The 12,521-nt window shown below is 43.1% G+C and overlaps 1 protein-coding gene across 1 annotated transcript in view; it reads left to right on the top strand.

Moving 5' to 3' along the window:
• Positions 1-9,763, top strand: part of EGFL6 (EGF like domain multiple 6) — a 56,333-nt gene extending 46,570 nt beyond the window's left edge. Inside the window, exons 10-14 of the mRNA XM_014585649.2 lie at positions 1,678-2,004; positions 3,562-3,642; positions 5,135-5,239; positions 6,443-6,708; positions 9,090-9,763. Of these exons, the coding sequence (XP_014441135.1) occupies positions 1,678-2,004; positions 3,562-3,642; positions 5,135-5,239; positions 6,443-6,708; positions 9,090-9,200 (890 nt within the window). The 3' untranslated portion in view covers positions 9,201-9,763. The remainder of the gene's footprint in view (positions 1-1,677; positions 2,005-3,561; positions 3,643-5,134; positions 5,240-6,442; positions 6,709-9,089) is intronic.
• The last annotated feature ends 2,758 nt before the right edge of the window (positions 9,764-12,521 follow it).

Genomic DNA, 12,521 nt, shown 5'->3' with positions numbered 1-12,521 from the left:
GCGTGAGTTTAAACCACCAAGTCTGGGACTCGAACCGCAGTCGACTACATGGGAGTCCAGCAACATAGCCATTACACCAACTGCTGGTCCTGAGAAAAGTAACTCTTAACCTTAAAGCAAAAATAAACCTGTAAGAACAGTCATTGGGACCAGCATGTGACATGGTGGTTAAGGTGCTGGACATTCCCGCATGGCGGACACTGTTCAAGTCCTGGACCTAGTGGCTTGCTTTCTCACTTTCCTTCTCTCTCTCTCTCTCTCTCTTTGTCTCTCTCTCTCTGGTCAAATTAAAATAAATGAATGATTAAATTAAATTAAATTAAATTAAATTAAATTAAATTAAATTAAATTATTAATCTTAAAAAAAAAAAAAAGAAAGAACAGTGATTTATATGAAATACCCTCAAATCCTAGCCCTGCCCCTAGCTAGATGAGTGATTTGGGGCAAGTCACTTAACATAATCATGTTGTATCATCAACAAAACCAGAGTATTGGGCTCACTGACCTCTTATTCTACTAAGAAGTTATTCTACACTAATATCCCCTACCAAGGGTCATTGATCCACTGGGGGTAAGAGGAATTGATCTAGAGGTATATATTTTCCCAAAGTTTGTTCATCTCTTTCTTCCAGGAGAGTGAGATGGGTGACCGGGTGCACCCTCAACACTGCCTTCATGCAACAATCCGCCCCAGTCTCAGCCGGCCCGCGCGCATGCTCAGTGTGCTCAAGGAGGTCCCAGGGACATGAACACTGGACCTTTCCCATGGAGGTCCATTTGTGCCTCTGCTACACCATTACCTGGCCCCTAGAGCTGTATCTTTACAAGCAATTTAATTCATGGTGAGAAATAGGAAATGAATGCAAAACAACAAATACAGAAGCCTCTCAAAAAGATTCCATAAATAAAATCATTTGGCTTTAGACAGTGGTCGACTGAGGTGAAGAAGTGCAAAGGGGAGGGAAAAGGGGGAGTGAAAATTAGGTTTGTGTACATTGAACTGAATAAACTAACTAAAATGAAATCACTGTTTTTGTCATCACAAATGGCCCATTATTGACACTTTATGTGGTTCAACCCACTGCTGTAACTGTAATCTTTGAACATTAAATTTGGACAGATATAGGGCCAGCAGGTAGCATGGTGGTTAAGGCGCTAGACTCTCTCACATGGGAGTTCAAGCAGTTCGAGTCCTGGACCTGGAGGCTTGCTTTTTCACTTCTCTTTTCTCTCTCTCTCTCTCTCTCTCGCATGTGCCCTATAGCAAATTTTAAAATATTAATAATAACAATAAATACAATTTAAAATAAATAATTCTTTAAAAAATAGTCAGATCCATAGGGTTTCCTGAACAGTGCCAACTTTGGGGACTACCAAAAGGCTGTGGGAATCTGGCAAATCCATCGCTTTGTGATCTGTAGCCCAACTGGGTAGCAGTGACTATTTTGCCACTAAAGTAGTCTCTGAGGCAAAACAAAGTGTGTCCTTTAACAAAAGGCAGTTGAGATAACTACCATAACACTGGAACACATAGAGCTCTTTCTAGAACAGCAAATGCTAGGCCCTCATGCAGGTTCATTCTGGAAACATTCACTTTCTGCATATTAACACTGGAGAGATGCTCTCTCTTTTTTGTGACTGATCTGAAACTTCTCTCCTGCTATGGTTTGTTTTAGTCATTCCTGAAAATTCTGTGAAGGAGATCCTCAGAGCGCCTGGTACCATCAAGGATAGAATCAAGAAGTTGCTTGCTCACAAGAACATCTTGAAAAAGAAAGCCAAAACTAAAAACGTGATTCTAGAACCCACTGGGATTCCCACCTCTCAAGTGAACTTGCGACCCTTCCACTACGAAGAAGGTGTTCCCCATGGCAGGAACTCTAAGGGAGACAAAAAAGACAGTAAGGAGAGAATGAAAGAGAGGCCTGGGGAAGAGGAGAGGGCAGAGAAAGGCCTGGAGAATGACGTGGAGCGGGAGCAAAGTCTCCGAGGAGATGTGTTTTGTGAGTGTCACTTTTATTTTATCCACTCTGTGAAAATGAATTGCAGTTTCTTTTGGCAAATGAAAAAAGACAATTCTATGCCTTGCACAAAGTGGGTTTGGTCTGAAATCTTAAGAATCAGGGTTCTCTGTAAATTCTAAAAACAAACACCTTCTACAGATACCAAATTGAACTTGCTGCTCTGAGAAACGAGGAGAGCGAGTCCTGTTCCCTTATCTGGGGGTGCCCTATTTGAAGTAAACCCTCCCTTCCCATTCTCAGCCAAGGAAGCCTGCTTTGCTCTCCACCTGGCGCACCCCCAAAAGCAGAGAGACTCTCACGATGTGGGTCTACCAAGCTCTACCTTTTCACTTTAAAAACAAAAAGTTTAATTGCCAGAAAACTCATGTGTTAGTAAGAGAGAGCACCTCTCAATGGGGCATGGTTCTGTCACAGTCCCTTTTCCTTCACTGCTCCATCCTGTCAGGACCCTGGGCATGCACACAAATGCACTGTGTTTTTCAAGTTACCAAGATCAGGATTCAAACCATGGTCAACTATGTGAGATCCAGCTCCCTATCATAGTGCTTAACTGCTACGCTGTAGGGCCAACTCCTTTTTCACTTTTTGAAGATACTTTTTATAGGCCCACTCTATGATAATAGAACTTCACCATTGAGTGGTTATGATTTTAAAAGCCAAAATAGACCATTGTGAAGGGGGAGTGATTTTTGTAGTGGAGCTTGGGTTTTCTAGGTGAAGCAAATAACCACCATATCTGTTGTTCCACTGGTCACTGCTCTTCCGGGACAGTGCCTGTATTCACAGAGACTTTCCATTTCATTCTTCAGGCATTTCTTGCTTCCTCTGTATTTTTGCCTTGCCTGTTTTGGGCTCTGTGACAGGTGCTCATGTGTATATTCAAACTCCAGTTGGATTTAACCAGAGGAGAGGTAGACACAGGCCCACCCACCCAAGAGCTAGCATAGCAATGACATCATCTCCCTTTACAGACGTGAAAATCTCAGAAAAGTGCATTTCAAGACCTAGTGAGAGCGGGAACCAGCAGTTAGCGTAATGGCTGTGTCGCTGGACTCCCACGTAGTCGACCGTGGTTCGCGTCCCGGACCCGGTGGCTTAAAACTCACGCCGGGCGCGTGGGCGTACGTGCCCAAGATCCCGAGAGGAGAATGGAGGAGAAGGGATTGCAGCGTGACCATCCCCCCTGGGGGGTGATTTCTCGCTATCTGTCTCTATGTCTCTCTCTGTCTGTCTGGCGAGCGCACGCGCCCTATAGCGAAAAAACCTCTCCAAAAAAAAAAAAAAAGACCTAGTGAGAATAAGCATGTTGGAAGAGTAAGATGCTTAGTTTATCTAAGGGAACCCTTCGACAAGGGTGCTCCAGACGAGGAAACTGGGACCAGTGCAAATGATATGGAAATGCTGGGAAACGCTGCTCTAGTGTCTTCTGTAAATAGAATACATAGGGAAACGCTTCTTCATTCAGCCATTTGATTCATGCCTTCTGAGCATTTGGGGTCTTGAAGGTTTTCTTAACTGACAGGTACTCTTTATTAGCCCCCAAGGTGAATGAAGCAGATGAATTGGGTCTGGTTCTGGTCCAAAGGAAAGCACTAACATCCAAACTGGAACCCAAAGGTACGTAATGCTGTCCCCTGAGTGTGTGCGCTCTCCTGTCCCAAGTCGCTCTCATTTCTTCATGGAGTAAGATGATTGTTTATGAATCACTGCTTCACTCCAAAAGCCCCAAGGGAAAAATGATTACTGGTGATGCACAATGCCAGTGTTAAAACAGCAGGTCCTCGCAGGATCCGTAATGACTACAATATCCAACACTAAGGGGATTATCTTCTCTCCGCCATCCCAGCGGACACCATGAGTGAAGGTTGAGGCAGTTGTTTGTGCGGAGATGGGACTGTATATGTGAGCAATTTCTCCCAAAACCTAACCATTTCTTCAACTCCAGAATGTGAGGAACCTGAAATCTGACCCAGAGTACCTGTCTCTGTTACCTACTGCCACAGTAATGCTGCATAACAAACACTGCAGACCTTCAGTGGCCTACGGCAGTCAGTGTTTACTTCTGCCTGTGGATTGGCTGGGTAGTTTTGAGCTGCGTGGGGTGGGCACAGTCGTGGGTCTGCAGTCCGCCATGCACTGGTTTTGGTGACTTCGCAGATTTCAACTTCGCTCTCAAGCACACCTGGGGCCTCAGATTGATTAGGGCAGGGGAAATATTGGATCGGTGTGTGAGAGGTAGGTAAAGGCAGTATTTGGCTTGCATACGAGAGATGTGCTCCCAAACAAGTTTAACACCTTTAGGAATTAGTCGGCCCTAGAAGGACTAGTCTCTCTCCAGGTCATAAAGCCTGGTCCAAATTCAAAGGTGTTAAAACATCACAAGACACAGCAAATAAAAAACAGGATTTGTATACTTATGTACTAAGTGAGTGTTAGTCATGGACTACATGAAACACGATTTCAGAAATCTGAAAGTTCTGGCAAGGCATACTTGGATAAGAGAGATTTTATTTTCTGGTCTAATTTTTTTTAACAATTGCTTATATTGTATATTTCTATCTCTTTGCTCAGGGGATCTTGCCCATTACTTATTTTTTTCATAAATATTTTTCTTTTTTTGCTTTTGTTTTCATTTTTTTTGAGAGAGATATTTTTTGCTATAGGGTGCATGTGCTCTCCAGAAAGACAGAAATCACCCCCACCCCCATCCCCAGGGGGAACGGCCACATTGCAATCCCTTCTCCTCCATTCTCCTCTTGGAATCCGGGGTGCACACACACATGCACCCAGCCTGAGTTTTTAGCTGCCAGGTCTGAGACTCGAACCGCAGTCAACTATGTGGGAGTCAAGCGATGTAACCATTACACCATCTGCTGGTCCTTTTGTTTTCATTTTTAAGATCACAGCAGGACCTGTTTCAAATGGCTTTACAGATTTAACTTGAAACTACATATCTGGTTTGACACTCTCTTGAAGGCCTTGCAATTCCATTGTCTCTAGAACTGAAAGTATGGCATTGCCTTCCGGAGCACAGATGTTAGACTTCTTTCTAATGTTCTTACTGGTTTTTAAATGCTCTCTCTCTCTCTCCCTCTCTCTCTTTTTAAAGCAACTTTAAACATCTCAGTTGACTGCAGCTTTGACCATGGGGTCTGTGACTGGAAACAGGATGGAGAGGATGATTTCGACTGGAATCTTACTGATCGAGATAACGGTACTTAGATTAAGATTTCATGTTCTGTGATATGGTGAAGGCGGAAAAAAGGCTCACCAATGACAAAGGGTTATTATTCCTGTCACTGAGAAGATTAGGGTTGTTTGTCACCTTTAGAAACCTTCAGACCCTCTGAGGTCTCCTCTGATGGTGACAAACTCCATCCAGCCAATGTCTCCTCCTTAATCCCTGTCCTGCACACCTCAAAGAATGCTCCAGCAAGCTTCTGCCATATTCGCTCTTCTACTGCTGAGACAGGCAGTGGGATTCATCTAAAGTTTGGGAGTGTTGGGAAATGTGGAAAGAAGTTGTTCCTTTTTCCTGGTTTCCTAGCCATGGTATTATGTAGTTTTGAAGTGTTATTATTTGTTTCTTTTGTGTGGTGCAGTAACCTTGAAAAGAAGTATGACCTTCACTTAAACCTGGAATTTTAGTAGAATCACCTTCAAAGCACGAAAGCCATTATGAGTAGAAAAGTCCACTAACGTGAGTTAATCGATGCTTAAAAGAGTCACAGGCATAGGGGATATGTTCCTGTCCTTGTAAATCAGAACTCAAGCGTGGTATGTTGCATGTGGCAGCTGAGCACCATGAAGCCATCAGACAGTATAGGTGTGTTGTGGATCAAGCACCACCTGTGGAGCCGGCCCTCATGTACGTCCTCGACTCAATGGGGAAATGAGTCCAAGGTCCCAAGAATCAATGTGAACAGACGGTTCTGGAGTGCAAGTTCTCTGTCAGCCACAAATGCCTGGCAGCATTAAAGGACCATATAATTAGATTCTCTTTTTTAAAAAAAATTATTTATCATTTTTTAAATTTTTATATAGGGCATGTACACTCACCAGAGAGAAAGAGAAAGTGAGGAAGCAAGCTGCAAGGTCCAGGCCTTGACCATGAGTCAACCATGTGGGAGTCCAGTGACTTCACCACCATGTCGCCTGCTAGATTCTTATTCCATACCTGCTACTACCAAGCTTTGTAAACATGGAAAAATTTCCTCAGTTTCCTTCTCTGTATAACAAAGGATTTCAACTTTGTAATCCCTAAAATTTATTTTAGTATGAAAAGTTTCTTGCTATGTTCAAAATGAAAAGGACTTCAGGAGATTATTATTCATGTTTTATAGCTTATTTTATACATTATAGCCAAACCCCTTACAGTGGCCTCAGTAAGTGTGTAATTTTCATTTTTCTCTTAAAGCTCTTGGCTATTATCTGGCAGTTCCAGCCTTGGCAGGGCACAAGAAGGACATTGGCCGGTTGAAACTGCTCCTCCCTGACCTGCAGCCGCAAAGCAACTTCTGTTTGCTCTTTGATTACCGGCTGGCCGGTGACAAAGTAGGGAAACTTCGAGTGTTTGTGAAAAACAGTAACAGTGCCCTGGCATGGGAAGAGACCAGGAGTGAGGACGACAGATGGAAGACAGGGAAGATTCCATTGTATCAAGGGATTGATACTGCCAAAAGTGTAAGTGGGGGGAAATAATTAAATTAGACATTTGCATTCTTTTCCAATGGTTTAACAAACACATTGAAACATTTCCTGACGTACCTAGGTACTGGGATTACAAAGATGCCTAGCACTTTCCCCCTCATGTCTTAAGGGCTTACATTCTAGAGTGAAATAGGCCAGGCAATTAATCAGCACAACTATTGGCAATACTCATCAGGTGCCTGCATATCACGTTCTCTGGAGACCTGTTTGTGTGTCAGGCTCCTCTCCCCAACTTCCGCCCAAAGCCAGCTAGACACTTCTGACCGTGCAAAAGATTATCGTGCTCTTCTGTCCGATGCCCAGAATTTAACACAAAGAATGGCAGCTACGTAGAAGGTGATTTGGGAAACGTTTTTGAAATGAACTGACAGTGGCTGTTGGGAGTCCCCAGATTTGACAATCTCCTGGGTGGACTCACAGAACTCAGAAAAGCTGTTATTCACCACTACAGTTTATAGAGATGAAAATCAGAGCTAAGGGTGCAGGCTCAAAGGGCAGAATCCAGGAGAAACCAGGCACAAGCTTGTGGTTGTTCTCTCCCAGCAGCTTTTTTTTTTTATTGAGAGGTTTTTGCTATAGGGCACGTGCGCTTGCCAGAAAGACAGAGAGAGACATAGAGACAGAAAGCAAGAAATCACCCCCCAGCGGGGATGGCCACGCTGCAGTCCCTTCTCCTCCATTCTCCTCTCAGGATCTTGGGCACGCACGCACACGCGCCCGGCATGAGTTTTAACCCACCGGGTCCGGGATGTGAACCACGGTCGACTACATGGGAGTCCAGTGACATAGCCATGACGCCAACTGCTGGTCCCCTCTCCCAGCAGCTTCTAATCCTCCCAGCAACTCTGTATGGCAACATTCACCAAGTCTTGCCCACCAGGGAAGCCCAGTTGTTTGTTGGGGGTCAGTCTGCCCCCAGACAGACCTGACTGACTGACTACCTGACTGACTTTACTTATCCAGTCTCCAGCCTTCCCAGAGGTCAGGTTGATAGCCATTGTGTAGCCTTAATTTCATTGAAAGAGCCCTGTTGTTTAGCATTCAGATTTTTTGAAGTAGTTTTTCTTTGTTCTCTATTCATTCAAAATGTTTTAAATATTGGGTTGTCGGGAAAGTCATGACTCATTTTTCCACAGAAAAAAACAGATAAGTATGTCATGATTAAAATACATTTTTATACCTAATATAAAGAAATTTGTTGCTCTTTTGATTCTTAATAAATTTCTAAGATTAAAAAATTATTATAGGGGACCAGCAGTTAGCGTAATGGTTATGTCGCCGGAATCCCATGTAGTCAACCGTGGTTCAAGTCCTGGACCTGGCGGCTTTAAACTCATGCCGGGTGCTTGTGCACGTGTGCCCAAGATCCCGAGAGGAGAATGGAGGAGAAGGGATTGTGGCATGGCCATCCCCCCTGGGGGGTGATTTCTCGCTTTCTACCTCTCTCTCTTTCTCTGTCTTTCTGGCAAGCACACACGCCCTATAGCAAAAACCTCTCCCCCCCAAAAAATGATTATACTATATTATGAAACATTTTTCGATGCATGAAAACAATAAAATTCCAGATAATTTTCAAATACATAAACCAATATTTTAAGAAAAATAACTATACTACCACAAACTACCAAAATATGACTTTATCCAAATAATTCCCTTTTGATTATACAGTTTTGCATTGGATTTTCACAGGAAATATTACATTTCTCTTAACCTGGTTTTTAAAAGAAAATTAAATATATTCGGGGGGTTTATTTTTCTTTAAATGGGAATTCCCGGATGTCCTTTTAAATCTTACCCTTCTCACCTCTATGGGGCTTTTCAGAATCGTTTAGGTGTTGCTTTAGGTGACCCTGTTTTCTCTGAACAGAACTTTCAGAGTGGATGGCTGACATCTGGAAAACATAATACAGGTTTTATAATCCGAAATCCAAAATCTAAAGTGCTCCAAAATCTAAAACTTTTTGAGTGCCAATATGATGTGACATGTCTCAGTCAAAACACTGCAATACAAAAAGATCGTATAAATGACCTTCAGACTATGCATTTAAGGTATATATGAAACATAAATGAACTTTGTGTTTAGACTTGAGTCCCATCCCCAAGATACCTCATTATATATGTCAAGTATTCCAAAATCCAAGAAAAGAGAAATCCCAAATTGAAAACACTTCTGGTTCCAAGCATTTCAGTTAAGGGATACTTAACCTATACGTGACCATATATTCAATGTCAAAGCTAATTTCTACCCCGTGGAGATGCATGAGTGTAGTCCTCAGTAATAACTATTAAGTAATTTGTTTATATCATTGTTATGAAGATTCTGAGGTCATGTCTTATTCCGTCTCTATTATCAGATCATTTTTGAAGCAGAACGTGGCAAGGGCAAAACTGGCGAAATTGCAGTGGACTGTGTCTGGCTCGTTTCGGGCTTCTGTCCAGATGGCCTTTTCTCTGCGGACCAGTGAATGTCTCTACTACCTTTTGTATCTTTATCTTTGGCTTCTTATGTCAGGTCTCTATTTTTTTATATTACATTGTAGGAACCCCTCCCCCCCATTTTAGAACTATAAACTGGAAAATTGTAATGTACCCAGAGAAATATTGTAAGACACCCTTCTTGTAAAAAAAAAAATGTGCCAATATTTGCTTTCAATATAATGCTACACTATCTTCTCATTCATTTGTGAACTATTCTACATTATATTATAGAATGGGGGAATGCCAGTTCTTCTCCCCCTCCCCAGTATTTCTTATTGGTCTACCTGAGTTGATTAACGTCTCTATACAACAGTTCTAGAATAATAACAACACCAACCACAAATGCAGAGAAATGTTAAATTGTCTGACTTTTATAGCACTTCTTGAAAACCCTGTCATCAAAGATACTTTTTCTGCCTAAGTGGCTTAGCCTGGTGTTCCATAGCCCATGTAGTCTATTTCAATTCTTTTGTAATAATAGTTATGCAAATAATCACCTTGTGTCATGGTTTACATTGATCTAAGTAAGGATGTTTGATATTGATTCTGTTTACTTATATTGGCTTTTCTGGAAAAAAATGTAGCTTTTATTTTCTCTATTAAAATACTTTCCACTCATTAACATCACTTTCTACTGTGGGAAAACGACTGCTCTTTTAGGACTTACAACTGCAATGCAAATTAGGGTGGACATTGAACTCAAGACCTCAGAGAACTACCTGAAACTAAATGAGCAGGTAGCCAGACTCCAGAAAAGGCCGATGCCTTCTTTCCTAGTCCTCTTTTCCAAATTCGAGAAGAGTTTTGTGTGGCAGTAAATCCTGAGTGATTCTCTGAGACTGACATCACAATCTGTTTAAGATTTTGGGTCAGAAATAGGTCCAAAACAGCTCTCAGATACACAGTGCCCCAGAGGTTTGCCCTTAATCACTTCATCACCTACAGCCATTACAGCATGGAGCCAGGAAGGAAGGAAAGAGAAAGGGGCCACTTACCAAACTTTCAAGTATGTAGCCTCACTCTGGAAGGTTTTTTTTAAAAACTGAAACCCTTAGTAATCCTTCTCCAACAATGTTCTCTTTAGCATACTGACACACACACCTTGTGAGATGCGTCTGTGAGTGCACGGGAGTTCACTGTAATGTCTGCGTGAGGGAATTTCAACAACGTCCACACAGGACTGTATCTCTGTTAGGATAACTCCTAGTTCTAGAAACTCAAAAATAGTGTTTCTGGTGAAACCAGATGAAGAACTGGTCGAGCAAGGCGAATAAGTCCAATTGATCATTCCCCTGACCCTGGGAGCTGCCCCTGCCATTTCTACCACAAGACTATGGCCCTGGGGACTAACTTCTGGGACCCTTCAATCCCAACACGTTGTTTTGGTTTCCAGTCAACAACCTACAGTGTCATGGAGCTCTAGCCTGTGCCAGTGCTGAATCACACCTAGATTCCTTTGTGGAACTTAGGGTCAGCTAATTAAGCTGTGACTCTTATGTCCCCAGCCACTACCCAATGGGCAAGCCCCTCTCATCATCTATCCTCTCCCCTTCTCATCCCCACACTAGTGGGGCTCCCTCCCTCTGACATTATTTCAACCCCTCTCCAATCAATCATACGTACTATTGTCAGCTAAACAAACCCCCTCCATCTTAATTCACACCAAAGGGCTCTTCTTCCAACTCTTGAGCTCAGCTGAAACTGGGCTCTCCCAGAACACCTCTTCTCCTGCAGGCTTAGTGAATGAAAGCCGCTCACCTTCCTACGCTCCACACATGGCAGGGTCTAGAGTTAAGGGTGATGTTTTTACTCCACTCTGTTCACAATCTCTTGTTTCTGTACTTCAAGTAAAAGCATCTGTTCCTTGGAGCTGATAGTCACCTGTTCTCCCTACCCTCTGTCATCAACATGTGGTATCTGTGCATGTGACCCTCCAGTAGCCTAACCTCACAGTTCTGTGACCTCCTGGATTCGATTGTAATAACCATCACCTCCTCAGCCACTGCACCATGGCCACCCCTGAACTTGATCGTCACCTCTGAACTCTTGAACCCCATCATCCTACCCTTAGGTTTGTCTGGCTTTCTCCTCTTCTTATTTCCCCTACACTTACTCTTTGGCCTTTTTTAAACCTACATTCTCTTGACATCTCCATTTTCTCCCCATCTCTTGGCTTCTTCCTGGCTTGATTCTCCTCTCTAATAAAATAAAACTTAGACTCCAAGGCCCAAAATACCTTCAAAGACACTCTGGTTGGCCCAGCCTCTGTGCCACAGCTGGTAGCATACTGGACAATAGAGCTGGAAGCCACGTGCCAACTGTGGTTCGAGTCTCCGTCTGGTCAGCCTGAAAACACACTGGGTACATGTGAACCTTCCCAAGATTCTGGTGGGTTAGGGCCTGGACTCAAATCACGTGGCTGGCCATGTGGGATCCAGAACTTGCCTGCTTATGCTTTTTTTTTTAAAAAAAATATTGTTTTCAAATCAACCAGTGGCATTGTGGTTAAGGCAGCTGGATCCCACATGGTCAAATGCATGGTTCCCACAGTCAAGTCCCAGATGCAGAAGCTTGAAAAACACGCTTGCTGGGCTCGTGTGCAGGCATACCCAAAATCTTGAAAGGAGAACACAAGAGAAGGGACTGTGGCACAGCCATCCTTCCTCAAGGGGTTCTCTCTCTCTCTCTCCCCAGCAAACACATGTACCCTATAGCAAATTTTAAGAACAAATATTTTTCCTTTAGAGTTACCCATCGAAATATTTACAGATAAAATTATGTGATGTCTAGGAGTTACTTCAAAATAACATGGGGAGGGGAAGGTTAGTGGGAGTGTCTGGAAAAGGAGACCATAACTTTTTTCCTGGAGTGAGCAATATAGTAAATATTTTAGGCTTTGTGGGCTACATAGTCTCTGTCATAGCTACTCAGCTCAGCCATTGACAGCCCATAAATGAGTGGAGGTGTATGCATTCTAATAAAAACTTATTCAAATACATGTAGCTGGCCAGATTTGGCCCACGGGTCATAGTTTATGGCCCTCGGGTCTAGAGGTAATGTAAGTCATGAGCCAATCACTGCTGCAACTGAGTGAGGGTCTCACACACGGGGTCTTACAATATCTTGGTCTACTTTTCTATGCATTTGAAATTCTCCACAATGAAGCATTAAAAAATAACCAGGGGGGACCAGCAGTTAGCATAATGGCTATGTCGCTGAACTCCCACGTGGTCGACCGCGGTTCGCGTCCCGGACCCGGTGGCTTAGAACTCACTCCGGGCACGTGTGCGTGCATGCCTAAGATCCCG

The sequence above is a fragment of the Tupaia chinensis genome, unplaced genomic scaffold, assembly GCF_000334495.1.
Source record: "Tupaia chinensis unplaced genomic scaffold, TupChi_1.0 Scaffold150243_1, whole genome shotgun sequence".
NCBI classification, from domain to species: domain Eukaryota; kingdom Metazoa; phylum Chordata; class Mammalia; order Scandentia; family Tupaiidae; genus Tupaia; species Tupaia belangeri.
The sequence above is the reverse complement of the archived record's forward strand: the minus strand, read 5'-3'. Positions and strand labels throughout refer to the sequence as shown.